General features: G+C 39.4%; 2 protein-coding genes across 3 annotated transcripts; both read left to right on the forward strand.

Annotated features, from left to right (window-relative positions):
* The first annotated feature begins 212 nt into the window (after nt 1–212).
* Nucleotides 213–14,083, forward strand: FH (fumarate hydratase). 2 transcript variants are annotated; one of them, XM_048940623.1, is made up of 10 exons: nt 213–392; nt 4,359–4,493; nt 5,247–5,357; nt 6,594–6,770; nt 7,726–7,908; nt 8,804–8,969; nt 10,754–10,957; nt 11,693–11,820; nt 13,168–13,321; nt 13,855–14,083. In XM_048940623.1, the coding sequence occupies exons 1-10, from the start codon at nt 270–272 to the stop codon at nt 13,995–13,997; spliced, it is 1,524 nt and encodes a 507-aa protein (XP_048796580.1). In that variant the 5' UTR covers nt 213–269; the 3' UTR covers nt 13,998–14,083. The 2 variants fall into 2 exon arrangements, with proteins under 2 accessions (XP_048796580.1, XP_048796581.1); XM_048940624.1 differs by lacking the exon at nt 213–392 and adding an exon at nt 512–755.
* A 1,031-nt stretch (nt 14,084–15,114) lies between these two features.
* On the forward strand, nt 15,115–23,924 carry CHMP5 (charged multivesicular body protein 5). The gene is made up of 8 exons (XM_048940637.1): nt 15,115–15,291; nt 19,147–19,251; nt 20,057–20,103; nt 21,090–21,183; nt 21,264–21,335; nt 22,324–22,432; nt 22,781–22,893; nt 23,337–23,924. Exons 1-8 carry the CDS (start codon nt 15,223–15,225, stop codon nt 23,385–23,387), a joined length of 660 nt encoding a protein of 219 aa, XP_048796594.1. The 5' UTR covers nt 15,115–15,222; the 3' UTR covers nt 23,388–23,924.
* Nucleotides 23,925–24,439: the final 515 nt, after the last annotated feature.

The following is a 24,439-nucleotide window of genomic DNA, read 5'->3' on the forward strand; positions in this document are numbered from 1 at the left end:
GGAGCACTGCTGTACTTGCTTGAGCAGGAAGAAGAAAGGAATTATATCCGGACCTGGCCGCTGCGTAGCCGGCGGCTAGGCACCCGGTGCTGCCTTTAAATTGGAAGGAAGCATCGTTTTCCGACCGGAGCTCCTCAGCCATTCGGCTCCCGCAGCAGCCGATTGGTCGGCAGCAGCCCGCGTGCCGATGGCTGCCCTCCATCCTGACGCCCATCCGGGGCGGTCCACTCCCTCCTCCGCCCCCGGCGGTCTCACCCTCCGTCGTCACCATGCACCGCTCACTCCGCGCCTTCCGCCGCTTGGGCCGCTGCGCCGGGCTCCTGGCGTCGCCGCCATTCCCCGGCACAGCCGCCGACAACGCCGCTCGCTGGACCCCGCTGCGCGTTGCCATGGTGAGCACCGGGCCGGGCCGGGGGCGCCGTGACCTCTATCGGGACAGCCGTCCTCTCTGCGGCTCCGCCCCTTCGGCTCTCCGCCGCCTGCGCTGCCTGGGGGCGCCGGGCCGGGCGTTTAGCCGCGGTGGTGTGAGAGTGGCGCCGGGAGCGGTCCTGCGCTCCGCTCGCTGTTCCCTGCCTGCAGCGCGCGGCCTGCGGAGGCCCGGTGCCCGCGCTGCGTTGTCCGGCTGTTATCTATGGTGCCCGTAGGGGACGGGATTTGATGTGAGCGGGGCCCGGAGCTGCCCGAGCTGCGGCAGAGTTCTGGTGTGCGGAGCTGCTTCTAGAAAAATCAGGAGAGTCTTGCGGGCTGCTCGAGAGGTAGGGAGGTGCTTCGGCTGTACCCGAAAGCGGTCTGTGATCTCTGCCAGACATCCTAAATTATTTATTGCGGCTTGCCCGTTGGCTGTTGGGCTGCTGGAGGAACGTGAATGCTATTCCATAAGGGTCTCTGAAGCTGAAGGAAAGCATTATGGATTTATGGATGTCCAACCTTTCTGGCTTGCCTGGGCTGCACTGAGTGAAGAGGAATTGTATTGGGCTACATAAAAGGAGTGTAATATAATAATTATGTATAAGTAGCAAAAGTTTTTAATATTCTTAATTGCAACATAAAAGGGGGGCAACAAAAGCATGAAAACTAATTGGGAAGGAACTTTTGATAAAGGCAGGTAGTGACAGGATGAGGGGAAATGGCTGTAAATTAGCAGAGGGTAGATATAGATTAGATATTAGGAAGACATTCTTTACTGTGAGTGTGGTGAGACACTGGAGCAGGTTGCCCACTGAGGTTGTGGATGCCCCCTCCCTGCAAGCATTGGAAGCCAGGTTGGATGGGACTTTGAACAACCTGGCCTAGAGGGAGGTGTCTTGCAAAGTAGCAGGGGTTGGAACTAGGTATCTTAAAGGTTCCTTTCAACCCAAACCATTCTGTGATTTTGTGACATGTATGTTATAGATAGTGGCCTTCTTGCACTTGCTGAAGGCCCAATACGTATGCAAGGCAGCAGTCTGACAAGAAGTGCAGTATTGTGATCTTTGCAGGTCAGGAATATGCCCTGTGCTGCACGTAGGCATTATTAATTGCTTGAGTTTAGATAACACGTGTTAGAAGTTAGAGCAAAATGTTCCTCCGAGGATTAAGAGTTCAAACTATGGGAAAATTTTGTATGTTTTTATTTCCAAGAGCACTACCAAAAATGTACCAACCAATATTTAAATGAGGGTGGAGGGAAATAATGAACCAAAGCTCATGCTTTTTGAAGTTTGTAGAGAATTTCTTGGCAGCAAGATTTATATTTTGGAACAATTCATGTTGCATACAATGTAGTGTGCCTGTGGCCCTATTGAATGGCTATTGCATTGCCTCAACTTAAAGCTAAATTGCACAAGCTGTTCCTAAAGAGTAAATATCAGAATTTGGGACTCAGTTGATAATATAAAGGAGAGTAGATAAGCACAAATTCCATTTTCTGCCAGTTTTTAAGGACTGTTTCTGACATGGTAAAAAAAAAACAAAAAAAAACAACAAAAAAAAACCCAAAAAACACAACTATTCTTTGAACTGAAATACTTACATCCAAAAGTTGTTACATCTCAAATGAGAATATAATTTTCTACAGGAAGCATTACAGCAGCAGTTCTGTTTGAATTCTTCCAGTGTGTGATGGTGCAATCAGTCCTAGCTGATCAGTACCCCGCAACAAGGCAAGAGGACAGTTATGTTTGCCTAACTGTAAGCTTTGGACTATGGGTGCTTGGAATTTGGCAGAAACAGAGCACATCTCTATAGAAAGCCTTATGTTGTCTGCTTGCCTGAAGTGTCCAGTTACCAAAAGCAGGGGTTTTAGAGACCAGTAGACCAGTGGATATCTGTGATGTGTTTTTCTTTAGCATGTATATGAACGTTAAGTGATTAAAACGGAATAGAGAGGGTTAAGAATTGTCAAAAAGGCATATTGATCTGTGCTCTGTGTAGTCTTTCTGTGGGGTCAGGGTCTGTGGGAAGGTCAAAAGCAAGTTGAGGGGAGCAGGACAGCAGTACACGAGCTAACCCTTGGTGTTTGTGGGCTGGGCTGCAGTTTCTTCTGAGTCATATGCAACATCTGCACTGCAAGAGAGCCCTGAGCCCTGGGGCTGGTGGCTCTGTTACATGGTTGCTGGTGTACCTAATGGCAGAGCTTCTCCATCTGGCTGGAAACACTGCCCAGGACAGTAAAATATGGAATACTCCCACCTACTGCTTGCTACCTGTGATGGTGTAGACATGGACAGACTGCTGGAGAGTTTGTGCTGTTCTGCACAAACTCAGCTGCGCTCCTCTCCAAGAAGTCCAAGACTCACAGAATAAGGAGAAAGTAAAGCTGACCAAGGGGAGAAACAGAATGGCTTTAGCAGTGGACACCTAGGGAAGAGTAAGAAATGTGCAGGCATATAAAGTGCTTTCTTCTTTCACTTACACAGACTTCTCATTTTCAAATCAAGGACTTTTCCCGAGACTGTGGTTTCTCTGTGTGATAACCCAGTTCAGATGTTTTTTTCTGAATGTGTATCTTGTCTGTCTTGAACACTTGCAAGCTTCTTGCATCCACAACATCAGTTGGCAAGCAGTTTTGTCAGTCTGCGCCATGTGTGAAGTAATGCTTCCTTCTGTTACCTTGAACCTCCCCCCTGCTACCCTAATATTGTTGCTCATATTTCTTGTACTGGAAGAGACAGTGAGCAGCTAGTATTTGCTGTCATTCTAGCAATTTTACTGCTCTAGTTTTTCCTTTGGTCCCCAGGTTGTCTCTTTCTGAACTACACAATCAGGCTTGCGTAAAAGCTGTACCCCACTTTGATCAGCCTTACTGCCTTTCTTTGAACTGTTTCAAATAATATGCTTTTTTGAGATGAGAAAACCAAATCTGCAACTAGCATTCAAAACGTACACGAACCATGATAACGTTTTCCTAATAGTTCCTAAAATCTGATTTACAGTTGATGGTCATTGTTAGGCCAAAGCCCATCACTGTGTGTGTATTACTATGAAGCTGGGATTGTTTTATTCCATCTATGATTAAGAATTCAAATAGTCTTTTTCCCCTCTCTGGGGACTCCATAAGAAGGTAACCTTCTCCTGTGTAGAAGGATGAGCATCTTTCTCATAGCAGATTGAGGCTTTGCTGACAAAAGTGTAGGAAGAGAAAGACTAAACTGCATTTACATGCTTCCTCTTCAATCCCATAATCTGTGAAGCAACATACAAATGTGATCATGTCATAAATGAATATATTGGATTTTTTTGTTGCTACTGTGGGTTTTTTTGTTTTTTGTTTTTTGTTTTTTTTTTTAAAAAAGGCTTTACTTTTCAGTTGGTGTACATCACCTAAACTTAATTTACTTCTGTGTTAGATAATAACGTGTATATAGTGTTCTTAGGCATAAGGTGAGAATTCACAATCAGCAGCTAGTAATCAATTACTCAGCTGCTCCTTTCAAGTATTTTAATTCCCATGTTCAGTGTGGATTTCTGATAGGGTTTCTGTTACGTTGCCTGGATGGATGTTGTGTGAACCATGTTAGTTCTTATGTTTGGCTCTAACAGCCGTTCTGCAAATTGTAAAATGAGTTTCTGATTCTTCAAAACAACACGAGTCTTCACCAGGATGATGAGTTTTATGCAGTGAGCAGCCAAAGTCTGAAGTCTCTCAGTGCTGCCTGTCACCAGTGGGTTTGCTAGGCTGTAATATTTGTCATTGTGACTCTTGTAGCGACAGGTAATCAGACTAGAAATGTGTCAAAAGTTTGTAAATATAATTAGAAAAATACTTAACACTAGTTGTGTATCTTTGTTACCCTTTTTTCCTCAGTTGTTTCTCCTTTCAAGAAAAAGATGCTGTTTGCCAGTGTTTGAAACATACTTTTTATTTCCCTTTCCTACAGTCCACTCAAGAGTCTTTTAGGATAGAATACGATACTTTTGGTGAACTGAAGGTCCCAAGTGACAAATACTATGGTGCTCAGACTGTAAGATCTACGATGAACTTCAAGATCGGAGGTGTTTCAGAAAGGATGCCAGTAAGTAATTCAAGCCTGTGTCCACTTACACCTTTCAGTATGTTCTGGATATGAGTGAATACCTTTTCTTAATCTCTTTCTGGAAGTACGGTCACCTTTGAATTTTCATTGAAGTTAGAATTTTCATGGTGAGGTGTTGCTTTTTATTGTGTTGTTTTATTAAAACAAACAAACAAACAAAAAAACCCAAACCAACAGGATGAATAGAAATCTTTCATTTTATTGAAGAGCAAAGGCAATGGATGGAATAATTTGAATTACTTTTACTGTATAATGCAGTGTAGTTTGTTGTTGAAGATATTTAAATGTAGGGAGTATCTAAGTGTATTGAAGGTATTTAAGTGTCATATGTTGATAAACTGCTTTCTTGTAGATGTAATTAAAGCATGAGCGTACATGGACATCATCATTCTCTGTTTTTGAATGTACTGAAGCATAAGCCAATCTGCCTTCAAAATTCTATTTTAGAAACAAACCCAGTTCTTCTTTTCTGTTCATTTTAATACATGTAGTTGGTTTTGATACACATAGAAAGAAAGGGTGAGTTATGAATTGCTTTCTGTACTGTTTGGATAAATGTTACCTGGAATGTGATGACACATCACGTGCTCTAAATTGCTCTCTGGTTCCTTGGTTGGCTGTTGCTGTGTTTAAGATTAGAAGGGATTTGAGTTAGAAAAGATCTGTGCTGTGGATTCCTAACTGTTCTTCATGAAAAAAGATTACATGTTTAAATTTATTCTTGTGTCTCAGGTTCAAGTTATAAGGGCCTTTGGCATCTTGAAGAGGGCAGCAGCTGAAGTAAATCAAGATTATGGTCTCGACCCAAAGATTGCCAGTGCTATTGTAAAGGCAGCAGATGAGGTAGGAGCAAACTGCTGAAAATACTAGAACTGTCACTGTATATTTGGTTAGCTTCTCTTGGGAGCACTGTTTGAGGGCTTGATGAAGATGTCTTGCATTTCTTTCTTGAATTGTTAGAGCAAGTCTGCCATACAGGCAAAGCTTCCAATTTATCAAAGTCTCTAGTCTGTTAAGCAATTGTATCCCTGTATTTTGAAGACCACCTGCAGTCTGAATAGTTTTTCTGTTACTCATTTGTTTCCTCTTCAGATTTAGGATTGCTAGTCAATCTGTGCTTTTTCAAGTATCACTTTTATAGCTAAAGAGGATGATGTGAGACAGAAATATCTTCACTTTATCAGGATAAATACCACCCTAATGCACAGTTGTAAATGAGCAATAACTAAGGCATGGTTATACTATTTGTACTCCTTTGCATAGACCAACAGATATTTAGCTGGAATAATTGTTTTACTGAGCTTTCTTGTTCCTCAAAATCTTGGAAGTATGCAGAAGCCTTGTCTGCTCTCTATCATCTGTAGTACCATGAGTCTCAAGCCCCAAGAACTTTGGGGAACTCGAGAGTACAGCCAGTCTTTTCTAGTGAAAGGTGGATTAGAGGTTTTGGTGGCTAAAGGCTCCTTGTCTTAGATTTGTGAGTTCTGAAAGCTGTTTGAGGTTTTTTTTTATTGCATTTTTAAAAATGCCTCCTCAGTAACCTGAAAGAAAAAAGATAGAACAAAGAACAGAGTTGCTTTTCACAGTGGAAGCTCTGCCCTTGTATAAAGTAGAAAATATCTCATAAGGCCTTTTCTTGAAAAGCATGATTCCAGGAGGACTGTGTTGTAAGTTGAACATTTGGAGATGGAGATCTAACCTCAGTGTTGTGACAACAGATCTCTTGTTTTGCATTCTATGCTTTTCTGAGGTTGATATGCATGGGAGAGATACTTGTGAGCACAGATTTTGAAATTACTACATCCCTAGAAAAATCTCTATATGCGGATGAGGTTCATCAGGGTCCAAAAAATATAGATTGAAGAGGAGAATATTCATATTTGTTGCTTTGCCTTGACTTGAGATGGCAAGTGTCACAACCTACCTACAGAAGGTATAAGTTGGTATAGACATCTGTAGCTGATTAGGATCTTCTTTCCATGCAAGTCAATACATATACTTGAATATATTGCAAGATTCATAGCTGCTGCTTTTTTTTTTTTTCTGGTAGAACAGATCATCTCTGTTTTTCCATTACAGGTAGCTGCAGGAAAATTGAATGATCACTTTCCACTGGTGGTGTGGCAGACTGGGTCTGGAACTCAAACCAATATGAATGTCAATGAAGTCATCAGCAATAGAGCTATTGAAATACTGGGAGGCAAACTGGGAAGCAAAATTCCAGTGCATCCAAATGATCATGTTAATAAAAGCCAGGTTATTATACTTGTATTATACTTCTTTTAATTTTTTTTAATTCTGAATTGTCTTACAGCCACTGTTCAGATTATTTTTGTATCTGTTTAAATAAAATATGGGATATAGAAAAAAAATATATATGTATATAGAAAGAATAGTTGCATTTGTGGGTTTAGCAACAATTTTCCAAATTTCAGGTTTTTCAGATTAAAGGAACTTGAAAATTTGGTCTGTGTCAGTAGGAGCTTTTCAGATTAAAAACTCTCATCTTGTTTATGACAGATGAATTCACAAGTGATACATCAGGCAGAAGTGGCCTGGTGATGAACGCTTCTGCAAGCAGTCATAAAAAAGTTCAATTTAAATCCAGTTTCTAGAGGTTGCATCCATGTAGATGTTATCTCCCAAATACACTCCATAAAGCATGTAGAAGAAATAATAAGGTGGCTAAGGTCCTGTAATTGGCAAGCAAAAGAGCCATTTAGTATTTGTTTACCCACTCTTAAGTAGACATGTTTATTATATTTCACTCTCAGAATTTTCTTCAGATTAGCTAAAGTTTGAGCCACCGAGTTGATTGTAGCTCTGATCTTTTGTGCTTGCTCGAAATCCTGTGGGAATTATCATTACAAAATCAATATTTTTGACCTTTTGAAGTCAGCTATAATTTCTTTAAATTCCCAAATCCATTTGTTATTTATATTTTGTGTTTTGTACCAGTTCTGTTGTCCTTTGGTATATTTAGTTTCTGTGGGCATAAGGCATAGATTTTGTTAATAACATGCTTGATGGGAGTTTAGAAGATTTAATGATTCCTTCAGAGTGGCTTGTGGAACACTGCTAGGTTCCTTACTGTATTCTCAATTCCTTCTTCATAAAGTAAAGAGAATAAAGCCATACATGTCAGTCTTAATATTGTAAGGTGTTATGGTGAGAAAACCCTGTAAATAAGTTTCTGAAACTTCCTTCACAGAGTTCAAATGACACTTTCCCAACAGCAATGCATATCGCTGCTGCCCAGGAAGTTAATGAGGTGTTGTTGCCTGGACTGAAGAAGCTACAGAATGCACTTGAAGCAAAATCCAAAGAGTTTTCCCAAATCATAAAAATAGGACGCACTCACACACAAGATGCTGTTCCACTTACACTTGGGCAGGTAAACAGTGAAAATGCACGTTTGTTTGGGGAAAAGTTGTAAATATATTGGAGGAAATGGGCAAATTTGAGGAGACTAAAATCAGTTTAAGATAAATCAGGCAATTGGCTGAATCTCTGAATATTTTCATCTTTTTTTGGAGTTTTGCTGAACGCTGTTCTCTAATAACTGCTTTGGAAGCGTTCTTAAAATTTTCCATATATGTTGCTTATGGTAGTAAAATATAAATGATTTCAAAGTGATGTTTGATTGCCAAGTAACAAAACTTGTTTCTATTACACTGGCAACATGGTAAATTGGGCCTGTAATTTGTAAGTTTATATGAATGAGGTTTAGACAACATACAGAACTACAAAATATTTTGAATAAAAGTATGTTCATGATTATATGTGTATGAGAAATCCTTGTTATTGTATTGTCAGGAATTGCTTAGGTTACCTTACTTGGTAAGGTATTAATTCTAACAGAACTGATAAAAAATCTCTGTAAAATTTGTGTATTTTTTCCCAAGAAGGCACAGGTGGATTTCTGATTAACTAAAATTACATGAACAAAGTCCAGGATCTGTTTGTCTAATTGCACCTTGAGTCTTTGTTAGTGCAATCTGAGGTATGACCTACTTGGATTCAGATTTTACAAAGTACATGAATGAGATACAAGGCAAGAGAAAGATGCATTGTAATATACATTTTTATATATGTAGGTTGCTTTTATGTGTAAGTTGTCCCTGCTGTGTGAGCAGTCTTCTAATATATGGGAATTTTCCCTCTTAATGCAAACACCTTTTAGCATCTTGGTGAAGTTCAATGCCTTCAGTAAATGAGTATTGTTAAAAATCCAAAGAATTCTATTTTCTTATTGCTGTGTTTTTCTTCTATGTTTCATTCTTTCAAAGGAATTTAGTGGCTATGTGCAACAAATTAAATACGGCGTGGCTAGGATTGAGTCAACCATGCCAAGAGTGTATCAGCTGGCAGCTGGTGGGACTGCAGTTGGTACAGGATTAAACACAAGAATTGGCTTTGCTGAGAAAGTTGCTGCTAAAGTGGCTGAACTGACGGGTGAGAAATGATATTTCAGAGTTATCTATAAAGCAGTATATGTTTTGTAAGCCTTATACTTAAAATTATTTAATGCAGAGTATTTTTTCTAACAGTACTCAGCGCAGTGAGAGTGGTGCAATGAATTTGGCTTACTGGAGATTTAGTGTTTCAGACTTCTATTAGTAGCCCAGCTATACTTCCATTCTGATCTCTGTTTCTCTGACTCTCTTGATCTTCAATTGCTTGCCACAAAAGAAGAGGGATGAAACAAAAAAACCCCAAACTTTTCCAGAACCACCAATTTATTTCATGTGAAGGAGTGGAGGTTAGCTGTTTGGTTTCTGATGCTGTCTTTATAGATCTTAAATCTTAACTTAAAGAGCCATTGAGTTTTCTGATCTGTGGACCAGTTTTTCTATGTGAGTTTTAAAAAAGGCCCCACAATGAATACATATGTATTTCACTTAAATACACTGTAACTGCTTATCAGCAATATTTTTGTATTAACAGATCTATTATTCACAATCTAGTAGAAGATTGAGATTTTCTTGTACCTTGGCAGGGAAGAAGTGATATAAACAACAGCTGCTGAGAAGCAGTAAAGGGCTTGTTTTGGTACTTGGAGAAGCCATCAGTGTTGTAGGAAGCTGTCCCATAGAATCATGTGGAATCACAGAATGGCTTGGGTTGGAAGTGACCTCAGAGATCATCTAGTTCCAAACCCCCTGCTGTGGGCAGGGTTGTCCATCTTACGCTCATTAGGTATACCATATGTGAGGGTTGTACAAGTTTAAAACAAGTAGAGCAGACTATTTAAATTCCTTACGTTCTCTCATGGGAAATTTATTGGCAAAGACAAAATGAAAAGTTTGGAATGATCTTGGCATCTGTGAAATGCAGAAGTGCATTCAGATAGAATGGGAGCCTGTGTCTGGCAGGGTCTGCAGAACATGGTAGGAATTTGCACTTCCTCTAGGAACTGAGATATTGCTACTGTTCTTGTTTGTACTGATAAAATAAGCTCAGGCCAGTAATTCTGTGGGGCACAAGTTCAGCATCCATATTTGATGTCCACCACCACCAATAAAATTTTGCTGAGAATTTACTTGCAGGGCAGAATCCTGAAGAAATGTTTTTAATTATAGAACCTACACTCAGACTGTAGATTTAATTAACATAAGAAGAGCTGTTGCTTCCATTGCTCCTGTGCTTTTGCTGTTGCCAGAAGTTTCAGGCATCCTAAGCCTTAATGAGCTTTTGCGTGTTCCATCTGGCTGTTGTTCCCTTCCAGTGCTAATGCTTGATGCATCTTTTTTTCCTTAAGTAGCTAATCCAATTGTGATTACTTCTTATTTGCCCTAATGGCTGTGCTGCAAAACCCCCTATTTCTATAACTGAGATAAAGCATCCTTGAAATGGAGAGTCTAAACAGGAATTAAGATGGATACATTTGGGCTAACCCTCAAGACATTATTGAAATGTTTTAAGTATTGAGGTGCAAAGCAAATTGCTGCATTGCTTAGTATGCAATACAGCATGGAAACTTGAATTCCATATCTTTGCTTCTCAAATTTGAGTTGATGCTTAAGTTTCACATTCTTGTCTATTTTAGTGACTTTTATTGTGCCTTTTGTATTGAATTGAATCCGTTTAAGAAACACATTTTTGAGGAAAGGTAGAAAGAGAGGTGAGCTTGGTGTTACTGACATAGTTTTATGTTAAGCTAACTGTGTGGTTGGTTTTCTGGTTTATGTCTTCATGTAAGTGCCTAATAGGCTTCATATTCCTCACTGTCCCTGTAGGCTTGCCCTTTGTCACTGCTCCCAATAAATTTGAAGCTCTTGCAGCTCACGATGCTCTAGTTGAACTCAGCGGAGCTATGAACACAGTGGCATGTAGTCTGATGAAAATAGCTAATGATATTCGTTTCCTGGGATCTGGACCACGCTCTGGATTAGGAGAACTCATCCTGCCTGAAAATGAACCAGGAAGCAGTATCATGCCAGGTATGGAGAAAACATGCGGAGAAAAAATTCCTGTTTCTTTTGTTTTGGACTACTAACTCTTTGATGTCAGTAGGTCTGTGATCTGACACTTCTGTCAGTTTTTCTTCTGTTGTATTTTACCAAAATTCGTGTTCATAAAAATGCTTGCACAGCTGTGTGTTGGCAAGCACATGAAGGAGAATAATACCTGTATGTACTTACTCTTCTTGGCCAAGTAAAGGCAGTGTATTGATTTTGTTAGAAAATAATTTTAACAAGCTAGTAATACTTTTCTTAAGTTAACTGAGACTTGGCAGTGATTTACCAGACACACCAACCTGTTTGAGTAAAGACAGGTAACAGTCTCTTGATTATTAAGGACTGTAGTAATTAACAGCTGCTTAGTTCATGCCTGTTTGAGCCTACTCTTGAAAACTCAGCAAATTGCTCAAGCAGCCATCTGTGGGTGGCCTTCTTTAAATCTTTGCATTCTGCAGATTTTTCTTTCAAGAGAAGACAATATAATTGAAGGTTTTGTGTTTTGCAGAGAATGGGGAATAAATAAGACTAGAGCAGTACAGTTAATTTAATATAGTTTACGGAAATAATTTCTTTTGTGGTGAACGGATAAAAAGGAGTACACCGTTACCTCCTACAAAGTATCTTCTCTTGAATGTGATTTGGTAAATGAGAAAACAAATGATTGATGGATTTCCTTAGTCGTCATTAATGTTTTTCTCTCCCTTTCACAACCAGGAAAAGTGAATCCTACGCAGTGTGAAGCGGTTACCATGGTGGCAGCCCAGGTTATGGGAAACCACGTTGCTGTTACTGTAGGAGGTAGCAATGGGCACTTTGAGCTGAATGTTTTTAAGCCCATGATGGTAAGTTCTAGAAGTTAAAATATTTAGAAGTAAAATATTTAGGACTTCTGATGTTGTCATTTGTACAGTCAGATAAGTAGAGAAAAGCTCAATGAATATTTGGTCAATACGGGGACTGGAGAATCTGATAAAATGTGAGAAAAAACATTATTCTTTTGTATGGTAATTGTTATTCTGACAGGATGGTAGCAGTCTTGTTACATGAAGATATCTTATGCTGATAAGCTTTTATCTTAAACATGTGTGCACATACTGCTTTTCCTCTATTTAATTTAATTAAAAAATTAATTGAATGTCGCATATCACCTGGTACTGAAATTTGGATGTTTTTAAAATGAAGTCATTTTTATTTTCTTCCTTGGGTTATTTACTTTTTTTTTTTTTTTTTTTTTTTTTTTTTTTTTTTTTTTTTTTTTTTTTTCCAATTAAACCCAAGAAACAAACAGGAGAATTGAGAGAACAAAAAAAAAAAAAAGAGAGAAGATTGTGGAGACAATCTTCACAACAGTGAAGAACAGTGTATAAGATAAAGTAATATTGCAGAGGTTAGGGTAGGGATGATAATTTTAAAAACAACTAAAGTGATTTGTGAAAAAGACACTAATATTATATAGAAATAAAAGGAAAGCTGTAGAGTTTCTGTCTTTTTGTTTTTGAGATAAGAGGCACAAGGGAAGCAGAATGCTGTATGTTATTTTTCTACACTGCATACACTTGCTGATGTCGCTTTTTTAGTTTACGTTAGGAATTATTAAAATATTTTTTCTTTCTCCCATCTGAATGAACTTCTAAGCATACAGCACCTGGTTTTGAAGCTACCACGTCCTGCTCCACACCCTCCAAAAATCATATTGAACAGCTAAGAGATGTAACTAGCAGAATATAAATTCTCATAGACAAATAAAAAAAAGGAGAAGGGGAAAAAAAAAAAGTGGGATGTTATGGATTGTCAAAGCAGGGGGCTAATGCCAGACAGTGCTGTACTTTATAGTGTTAAATGTTGTAGTATTGGTACCTAGTGGTGGAGGAATGACCTTGAATGAAATACCTTCATTCATTTCTTACTCAGTACTTGTGAACTGTTGTATCAAGACATCCTTACATACAGTGGTCTGTAGGCAAGAGTTCATCTCTTAAATGATTCTCAGAAAATTACTTCAAGTGGGAGTAACTGAGCATAGCCTGCAGCAGGAATAGGGTGCATTATTTTATGTACTGCTTTGCTGCCAATCAGAGAGGTACATTTTGGGGGATAGAGAGACGCCACTTAGGAACAACTGTGCCTGATTGTGCAGCTACTAATATCTGAATACAATAATTGTTGGGTATTTTTTATTTTTTTTTTAGATTAAGAATGTTTTAAACTCTGCAAGACTTCTTGGAGATGTTTGTGTTTCTTTCACTGACAACTGTGTTGTTGGAATCAAAGCCAATACAGATAGGATCAACAAACTAATGAGTGAATCCCTGATGTTGGTAACAGCACTTAATCCACATATAGGTAGGTTTAAATCTCAGAAACTTCTCAAAACATTGCACTTATATACTTTTCAGAAACATTATTTTGCATGCATTGTTTGTATTGTCACAGTGTTAGGAAACCAAGTTCTGTGCCAGGCCAAAAGTTAGTTTCCTTTAGCATCATCAATTGCTGTTGGTGGTGATAAAGATACACCTTGCTTTTGCAGTACCATAACAGTGTGTTAAAGAAATAATTCAGAACAGAAGAGAGATCGAGAGAATTTGTGTACGTCATCCTGATTTGATTTCTGATAATAACAAAAAGTGTAACACGAAAATGGGAGAAAGTTGCATAAAACTCTTATGTAGTCTAAAACCTACATCAAGACTACTTTAAGTAAGGAGTTTGTATTATACATTCAGTGCATATTTACTGCAAATTGAGTTAAGTAGTAATAGAACTATCTAGCAAAATTAATTCTCAGAAAACCGAGTGTCTTACTTTTTTCTCATCTCTAAAAAAAATCTTCTGAAACTGAACATGGCTAAATGGTTTCTTTTTGTTTGCTACAGGATATGATAAAGCAGCTAAGATTGCCAAGACTGCACACAAAGAAGGGACAACGTTAAAAGAAGCTGCTATCAAGTTGGGATTCCTCACATCAGACCAGTTTGACCAGTGGGTGAAGCCTAAAGATATGTTAGGTCCTCAGTAATGTCTTAAAACGAAACACCTGCAGAACAAACAAAAGACAAAGTGTTCTTAACTTAAAATAGAATAAAACAAAACAAGTGTAATATACTTCTGCTTCACTTGTGTTTTCATAGTATTATTTGGCATATATATGGCATAAGCGGTATCTGATGTGTTAAAATCAACTGATCTTATGAGGAAGATTCTGCTGCTTTTTTTTTTTTTTAAATATTAGAAAATAACATTTCAATAATGTTGGAACTTAAATGGTGTTTTTCTAGGAGGGCACAGCAATTTGAAGAAATTAGAAACACTGAATGGTTTGGGTTGGAAGGGACCTTTAAGACATCTAGTTCCAACCTCCCTGCTATAGGCAGGGACACCTCCCTCTGGACAAGGTTGCTCACAGCCCCATCCAGCCTGGCCTTCAGTGCTTCCAGGGAGGGGAAAAAAGGGAAAAGCTGATGCAAGGCTGACATGATATATTTACAGTTACACAGTATGTGGTGTGGGAGGGAACATGCATGGATGTAGATGTGTCTTTGAATTTGAATACTTAAAACTATTGGAGCCTGCCTGCTGGGTATTTCTGTTAACTGGAATCCTGGTGTGTTAAAAAGTAAGCCTTAGAACATATGAATAATCTCATAAGTATTCCAGTTCTCCCAAAAAGCTCACAATTCCTTCCTTTTCAAATTCAGTGCTGAGAAACATCTTTTAAAGTTGCTTTTGAAATATTTTATTTGGTTGATTGACCAATAGTTATTTGATTTTGATGAAACCACTGATGAAATACAGCACATGCTAAATTATATGTGCATCCACTTCTTACGAAGAAAGCACTTATTTTTCATTACAGTCTTAAATCTATCCTGCATCCTTCCAGATGTTTTGTGTTGAAGAACAATATCCAGCCCTTCACGCCAAGCCCTGAATAAGATTCAGAACAAGTGCAGGTGGGACATCACCTACAGCTTCAATCCAGCCAACAGCACCAATCCTGCCAGAGAGACGGCTCAAGTGGCGCTGTACCGCGGTGCCCCTTTAAATGGGCTCTGCTTAGCACCGCCCACCCTCCGCATAGCCAATGGGGGTTCGCCGTCCTCCCCATGTGACCGGAAGTGGTAGCGCTCCTCTGTGCAAGTACTTCCGCCTTTAGTAGAGCGCAGGCGCGAAGTGGGCGCTGTGCTTCCGGGCCGGCGCGATCGTTGTTGCTGCCGTCGCCGAGCCGCAGGCCGACCGCCGCCATGAACCGCTTCTTCGGCAAGGCGAAGCCCAAGGCGCCCCCGCCCAGCCTCACCGACTGCATCGGGACGGTAGGTCCGCGGTCCCGGGCGGGGCGGTTTGCGGAGGGGGGGAATGGGGTCACGGGGACTGAGGTCGGTGGGAAGCGCTAGGGAACGGGGCCGGGCGCTTGGCGGTGTCAGCTGGGATGTGCCGAGCCGGGGCTGCCCCTGCACCGCGGTCAGCTTCCGCTGTTAGCAGAGCGTGCTGAGGTGCGTGTGCGGAATGCCGCCAGAACCCACCTGACGCATCGTCATTAACGACTGCGTTTGTCGTCTTGGCGATATGGGCTGAAGGCTGGGAAGTCTGTCTCTTGTAGCAGCCGACTTTGTATTGATATGCGATTTTTCAGGGCTGATTTTGCCACTTCCAAGTTAACGCACGTTTTGTAACGCTGACAGAACTCATCTAATAAAAGCAGCCCGATTTAGGTATGCCAGCAGGCTGTATTCCTTTCGGAGCTAGGTCAGTCCAAGAGGATTTTTAGATTGCATACGATCATAACTGAAGCAGCTTCCTTGATAAACAGTGGCAGGAACTTGGGGTTTTTCTCTCAGAACGATGGTCAGCACCGCGACTCACTAGGAGCTGCAAGCTGTCGTGACCTTTTTTTTAGTTGCCTGTATTTATTATGTTTTCTGTAAATGTAGTTGTATGAGACACCATCTTAATTGAAGAGCAGAGTTTCAGGTTAATCTGTAGTGACTTGGCCACCAACCACAGAATTGTAAAATTGTTTGAGTTAGAGGGGTGTGTTTTTTAAGATGTGAAATCGAGAGCCTGGGTTGGTCAGCTGCTTGGTGCCTTCTCCAAGCACGGAGTGTTTGCTATGAGGAAGTCTGTAAGCCAAGCCATTCCTGATGATATTCCTGAGCTCCATCTTTGCTTTTGCCTGTTTTGACAACATCAGTTTCTGTGGTTGGAAGTAAAATTTAGGGCTGGAGGTGTTTAAGGCCAGGTTGGATGGAGCTCTGAGCAGCCTGAGCTGGTGGGCCCTGCCCACAACTGGGGATTGGAACTAGATGACCTTTAAGGCCCCTTCCAGCCCAAGCTGTTCTGTGACTGTTTGGCTGTTTCACGTATTAGTAAGCATGGGCAGAAACGTACTTCCTGTTTCAAGTTTGTGAATGAGCTTGTCTTCTTCATTTATATGAAGTGAACCATCTATTTGGTAAAATGCTTGCTCTGTTTTTGTAATATTTTTTCATAATATTTAAGATTCTAGAAAGTACTAGGGAGATCAAATGCAAAAAACTAAAAATAAGAAAAGAATTACTATTGAAAGGTATGGTATGAGATATTTGGGGGAAAAAAACATTTTCTTTAGCATGGTTCAATTAAACAGTTTGGAGATTTGGTGTTGTTTCTGTATTATTGTTGACCTTTGATATGTTTCACTGCATCTTTTGAAAGAGTGGGATTGCCTTGTAAAATCTCTTATCCCATCACTTAATGGTATCCTTTAAAAAAAAAAAAAAAAGAAAAAAAGGAAAATAGACAACTGTTAAGCAGTGTCTGTAGCTACCTTTGGATTGTTCTTTCCTTTATATACAAAAGTAGCATGACTGACAAAAGTAGTATGACTGACCCCAAGAAAGACAGCATTCAGTACACCTTTTTTTTTTTTTTTCTTTTTTTTTTTTTTTTTTTTTTTGCAGTGCTAGGACAGGCATCACATTAAGGCACCTAGTTGAAGGGTTCTGAATTCAAGGAGCTGATTATGTGGCTACTCTGACTGAAAGCAATTTCCTGAACCCCAGGAAGCACTTCTCTCTACTTTTCTGTGCTGTTTGGCTACTGCCGGATTTTTCAGCTGGCTGTGCAGTGCCCTCCTGTCTCCCCTCTTGCTCTCCATGGGCACTTTTCTGCTCTCCCCATTTCTGCTTGCTCTCTTGCTGTGCTTCTAGTGCTTGCCTCGTCACTGCACCCAGTGGCAGATTTTATTGTCCTTGCTGGCTTAGCAGTCAGATGACTCAAAGCTGTCATGAGGCTGGTAGGAGGCATACAGTTCCTACTGTGGCATTGGTGTTCTTTTTACTTCATTGGAAAAAAAAAAAAAAATTATTATTTTTAAAGAAGTAAGCATGGAACATGACCTAAAACAAATGGCTCGTAGCTGTGGCAGCAATATTAACATTCAGCCATGTATGTAACATATGTATTTCTATGTACAAAAAAAGCTGTCATTTTGCTTAATAGGTATTTGAGATATCACATTCACTTTTTTGTTTAAATTGGATGCCCTTCTGTTTCCCTTTTTCTGACTGAAGCCAAAGAACCTGCACACTGTACCTAATTTTACACAAGTGGGGATACTGTGTGTGCATGGTACTCAATTTATTTTTAGAAGCTTACTTCCCATGTACTGTGTGTAATTTTCATGTAGGTGATGGATCAGAAAGCTTGCCTCCATTTCCTGCTTGCACTGGCTCTGAGAATTGCTCTAGCCTCTTATCTATGAGCTGATTTGTCCCCGTGCAGAAGGCTGGATGTGCTCCAACATGTGCTTAACTGATCAAGATTTTGAGGAGGTGCTAGACTTCCAATCTACAAGATTTTAATAATCACAGATGGCTTATTTTCTTGCTAAGGAGTGAAGTGCTTGGTATAAAAGAATCTTAATGCAAATCTTTCCATGCCAGATGTGCCTGGTTAGTTGAATCTCTCGTGTAAGGAATATTCCTATCAAATGGCCTGCTCAGAATGCCTCTGGCAAATGTACACTGCTGCCATAGAACAGAGGCTTAAAAGGATCATCGAGACACCGAAGTGAATATCTGAATAACTGCACGTTTAACCATACAGACAGCAAGGCAGAATTGTAAATTTTCGATTGCTCTCAGCTTACGATTGGAATGTGATTATATTCAACCATCTTAGGATGCTTCTTGGGTGATAGTCCACATTGAGCATTTTTGTGATGCTGTGAGTGCTGTTAATAGCATCTGTGACCATGTTCACTTATGTAGAATCATGTTTAACCCTCTTATGCAGTAGGCTGAAAATATTTCCATAAAAACAGATACGTTGTGTGCACTGCACCAGGACTTCTAGGGCTGGAGGTCCTTTATGGAGTCATGCAGCTGCCCTCAGGGTTTGGAGTAAAATGCAGGAAGAGTTTGGAGTACTGCCATGGACTTGCTGTTCCCTGGCTTCCTTTGTAGGGAGTGATGAGGAAAGTGAATTTGGCACAAAAGTTTCAGAATCACAGAATGGTCAGGGTTGGAAGGAACCTCAAGGATCACGAATCTCCAATCCACCTGCCACATGCAGGGCCACCAACCTCCCCATTTAATACCAGACCAGGCTGCCCAGGGCCCCATCCACCCTGGCCTTGGACACCTCCACAACCTCTCTGGGCAGCCTGTTTTAGCAAGTTCCAGCAAAAGTTTCAGCTTGTTAAATGTAGCCAGTAATCCAAGTATCAAAGAAGAGCTATCTTCTGAAGGGTTAATGTTCTCAGCTCACCAAAGGTAAACTTCTTCCCTTGCTGAACATGTCCCTGTGCTTTTTGTGTTTCCTTCTTACCTACCAGCATGGTGCACCTGTGTTTTTCTGTTTCAGTTTAGTCCCTGGCATTGCACATTATCACAAATGCCTGAACAGAGACTGTGACTTGATAGGGTATGCAAGGGAGCATCTCAAAATGGTGAGAATGTGTTACAAGGGCAGAGCTTGCTGAAACCTGAGAGTATTTCTTGTCTTCCTTGTAGCAGGTGTTTCTGCTTTCACATTTTCTACAAACTTTAAATTGCTCACAAAATCCTGAGTGAAAAAACAATTTTTTTGGTAGCATATTCAGACTAAGGCCATTCTTTCCTGTACGGTACCTGAATAAAATACTAATGAGTGTTTTGTGTGTTTGTTTTTCATGTCATGTATTAAAGGTGGATAGCAGAGCTGAGTCGATTGACAAGAAAATTGCCAGACTTGATGCTGAACTAGTGAAATATAAGGATCAAATGAAGAAGATGAGAGAGGGGCCTGCAAAGGTAACAAGTTTCTGTGGGATTTAAGCAGCAGAGGATGTGACTCGCACAGCTTGTCATGTAAGGGAGTGATTTATCCAGTTCTTCAGGTTTTTAGAAATGCATCTTGTCTTACTGGGAAGGGATGTAAGAACTTGCAGGATTATCTTTATTCTGAAGCATCTCTTAGGCACATGTCTTCAAATGGTGTTTTAATTGGTTTTTAACTTTTCCAAAGTGTACTGTAATTCGTCCATCAGAAGTAACTCCATTGCCTCCCTTCTTCCTTTTGTTAACTGAGTCAAGTCTGGTAGAGGCTGTTCTGTTCACCTGTCAAAAGAAAAAGATCTGTGCGATTCAGAAAGGGAGTTTGAAAGCCTGGTTTTGAAGGAGATGAACAGGTAAACAATATCTAATGATAAACATATCAAATGTTTATTTAGTAATAAGCATATCCAGTATAAGTGGTATTGATAAAGTACTATTTTGCAATATTATTTAATGCCAACTGTTAAGATATGTTTATAAAGATAAAAGTTCTGTTATTTAAGTCTGACTTCATATTCCACTTCTGGAAAAAAAAAAATCAAAAGCCTGACATTAGGAAAGTAGGAAATCCTGAAAATAGGAAAGATACTAGAAGCATCGCATACAAGCCTGCTTTGTTGATCATTGATGCAGGGTTGTGCTCTAAAAGTGACTACTGTTAAACTGTACATTAGTCACTGGGGACTCTCAGAAAATTTAAATTGAATGTATTAGGCTTAAGCAGTATAATGCAAAGTAAAGTAAAATGCTTTGCCTAATATGTGGATATTCTGTCTTTCAGAATGCAGTGAAACAGAAAGCGTTGAGAGTGTTAAAGCAGAAGCGAATGTAAGTTTTCATTTGGCATCACTAAAGGCTGGTTTGTTGAAGGAGAGTGGCATACTTCCATTTTTCTTTTCAATACTGTTGCTTCTGAGCATCCTCAAAAGAGAAATGCTGAGCAAGCTAGTCAGCCCTTCCAAACCATATTACAGATTTTCTGTCAGCATAATTGTGCCTAATTTGTATGTTAATATATAAATTTGGACTGGGATAAGCTGACCTACACCTGCTAATCACTAAAGATGTGCTTGGCTTGTGAACTTTCTAAAAGAGATAAAGCCTATTTTTCTATCACTGATTACTCTAAATCGTGTACTTTCTGATCTTGCTTTGGTTAACTGAAAATTTTCCTGTTCTGTGTGGACACCCTTTAGGATTTGAGCAAATTTAGCTCATGTAATTGTATCTACGCAAAAAAACCACACATGAGTGTAGTAGGCAATCCTATGGTCCAGCCTGGACTAGTATATTGTCTTGGAAAGTGTCCAGAAACAAATAAAATGGGAAGAATGTTGGAACTGTGTGTGGTCTGTGTTCAGGGGTTCTTCACTGGAATATATTATTGCCCTGAATAGCAAGTCTTTATGTTTAACCTGGCCTGCTTTACATTCTTGATTAGGTAGTACTTTAGCCTTGAGAAGAACTATTATTTGCTTTAAAAAAATTTTTTTGGGGGGGGAGGGGGGTTAGATGTAAGTTTCCTTTTTCCACTCTATTCCCACCTCTCCTCTCTGCCCCAACAAAACTTCAGTGCAGAGCCTTTGTGGATTGGACAACCTGCATCTCTTCCATTAGTAAGCCATGGTGTTCATCTCCATCTTACAGTGATTCAGATTTTCTTGATAACCTCACCAGTTAAAATATAAGATAGCTCATCAGTTATAACAGAAGCTTAATTCAGAAGCAGCTCTATCAACTTTTTCAGAATATTTTTTTTTTGGTGGCAATAAATAGTGGTGTTTCAGCACTGTTATTTGCATCATTTTTAACAGGTATGAACAACAGCGGGATAATCTAGCACAGCAGTCTTTTAATATGGAGCAAGCTAATTACACCATCCAGGCACTGAAGGATACAAAAACAACGGTACCAGTATCTTAGTCTCACATTTACTTAATTTTGTGTATTGCTGCATTGGATACAAGCATATTATTTGATCATTCTAGGTTGATGCAATGAAACTGGGAGTGAAAGAAATGAAGAAAGCTTACAAGCAAGTGAAAATTGATCAAATTGAGGTAAGCTTACTATAGTTAAATTATTAAAGAATAGAAATGGTGCACTGAAATAATAATATATTTATTTTTCATTGGACTGCCGTCTTAATTCCTTCCTTATTGCTCTGGTACTGCAGTTGTTGTCCTTCTACTGATTGTTGTTTCCATGCTGAGTTCACCTGTAATCTCCTTTCTTTTCCTTAGCACTTCAGCATAAATATTGGTGATACTTCCTGCTGTTGCTTCTTTAGCCTCCTTTTTTCTCCTTATGTTGTTGCTCTTACATGCAGATTAGTCCTTTGCTCCCCCTGCCTCATGCCAGTGCCAAGCTTAAAAAAATAAACACTTCAAAATGATCTGTGTGACCTAGCCCTGCCTTTAGAAAATGCAGCTTAGAAAGATAAGAACTTAAAATATAATTTCAAGTATGCTGTACTTAAACTCTTATCAAATGTCAGTATTTAATTCCTCTAAGCTCCCTTTCCTATGCTGATTTTATTTATAGCTTACATTGTAAACCTTTAATAAGTATTGGTTCCTTACTTGTACCTAAGTAAAATGCCATGGGTATGCTGATATATTTCCTCAATTTTGCTGTGGCACAGCTTAGGACAGTCCTTAGATCTACTGTCTCCTGGTTTTCAGCATAACTCTGAGCTTTGGGTAACTTATTAGAGGCTTTCAGTTCACCCTGAAGAATATTCATTGTCATACTTTGTGTGGATGAATTGCCACCTATGCTCCCCATTAAAACAGAAAAACAAGGTTTTGCGGAGATGTAGTTGCAGGGTTCCTCTTTCTGCCTGATATATTATTTACTATAGTTTTAATAGTAATCTAATGGTATTGAATGTGTGTCTCTTGACTTTTATTAACACTGCTTCAAAAACTGATTTAAGAAGTAAAAATAATTATTTTGTATGCTAGAACTATTAAACAATTGATTAAGCTCCAACTAATTTAACTGAAACCATTGCATGTGGACTGCTGAAATTATTTGCTGCTCCAGGACATACAAGATCAGTTGGAGGATATGATGGAAGAAGCCAATGAAGTCCAGGAAGCACTGAGTCGTAGCTATGGAACACCAGAGATTGATGAAGATGATTTGGAAGCAGGTGAGGAAGGTGGAGGGGGAAGTGACATTTTAATTTCACTAGCCAAATACTGAAAAGTCTTTAGAAAATAGAACCACAAAAAACTCCACTCCAGCATAAAAGCTACATTTCCTGTAAGAGCAGTAATAAATGGGCAGACCTGAAAGGGGTACTGATAGGATGCTACAGTGAAAAACAGAATGTTGTCTTTGAACGTGAGCAAGTCTTTGTGTATCCCTGATTAGCAGCTAAATAAGGGACATCAGGATGAATTGAAGCATTCAGTATGAATTGTGTTTCTCTTTAATTTTTCCGTCTTGCAAAAGGATATTCTTACCTGATTTTTCAACCAAACTAATTAAATTTCAGAACTGGATGCTTTAGGTGATGAGCTTTTAGCTGATGAAGACAATTCCTACTTAGATGAAGCTGCTTCTGCCCCAGCAATTCCAGAGGGCACACCTGTTGATACAAAAAACAAAGTGAGTCCTTTCCTCCTTGAAGCCAATTACTTTTTTGTTGTTGTTGTTCTTAATGGAATTTATGTGGGTTGCTTGATTTTTGACTCCAATATTTTGGACAAAAATGATACTTCATGTCTTGTGTGCTTTGGATGCTGCATATATTTTTTTTTTATACTTCAAAGAGCTAAAACATCATTTTGTAAGTGCTATCTGATAACACCACAGGTAAACTTTAAAGGTACCACTACAGCTCTTAGTGTAATTATTCTTATAAATAAATAGACAAAATGTTTTCTTCTGTTTTTGGGGCTTTACTGTAGCTTACTACTGAGAATGCTTTTATTTTGATTCCAGTGATGTCACCATGACAACTAGAGATATACTGCTTTATAAAACATATAAACTTACGCAATATATTGTGATGGGCGGAGATCTCATTGAGATTTCTTTCTTTCATACAGGATGGTGTATTGGTGGATGAATTTGGATTGCCAAAGATTCCTGCAACATAAATGTTTCAAAAGCACAATGTATATAATGAACTCCACTTTAGAAATCAAGACTTTTTTTTTTTTTGGTAAATCCTGGAGAACTTGTCCTTCCAGTGCAACCTTAATATCACTACATCCTAGAATGCAATATGGCTGGTGATGGTCTTTCTTTGAAGAAAGTTGTTCTACTACTGACTTTTCTATTAATGGAAAAATGTGGCACAGTTTCCTTCAGTGGAAGCAAACAGTCTAAAAGTTTTTGATTTCTTGTGTCTTATGGACAAAATAATATGTAAAGAATAGTGGTGGCTGTTTATAGTGGAGGTTTGCTTTGATTTTTGTATTGTTTCTCTTTCTTGAAACTAAGATTGTACGTCGCTGCTTTTTCTCTGTAAAATATCTTCCTTATTACTATACTTATTTGATAAAAAGAGTCAAAAACATTTTTAAACTACTTCAGTTTGGAGACTTTTATGCTATTGTACTCGTAACCTTGAAAGCTGTGTCAAATAGGGTTGTCATAATGTATTGAACTTAGACATAAAATCACTTAGATTAGCTGAGTCTATTGTGTGGTATTTGTAGTAATGGTCTTAGCCTGTCCTGTTCTCATTGCTGTATGCTGCTTGAGCTCAGCCCTGACAGTGATGGAGGCTGGCTCCAGCCCCAAGAGCACCCAGTGCTTTAGCAAGGCTGCACTCACACAAGGCTTGCTTTTGCCATGGTTCTCCTCCTGACAGGAGTTACTCAGCAACTAATTATGGTCAGATTTTTGGGTAGTCCTGTGTGGAGACAGGAGTTGGACTCAATGATCCTTATTGGTGCCTTCCAACTCAGGCTATTCTATCATTTTATGAATTAGTCTCCTAGCAATAAGTAATCACATAAAAACTTCTTTCTCCCATTAGCTCACCAGTTGTGAGCATGAGACTGCTGTAACGCTGAAGATGAGTGCTCACACCGTGAGCTAAACGTTGATTTGATAGAAAAGCTAATTTGTGAAGCCACGCTTGGGTGCACAAACATCTGTACAGAGCGAGCTCTAGCCAGCAACAGGTGCTTTTTACAGAGCA

Source organism: Lagopus muta, chromosome 3 (genome assembly GCF_023343835.1).
Source record: "Lagopus muta isolate bLagMut1 chromosome 3, bLagMut1 primary, whole genome shotgun sequence".
Taxonomy (NCBI): Eukaryota; Metazoa; Chordata; class Aves; order Galliformes; family Phasianidae; genus Lagopus; species Lagopus muta.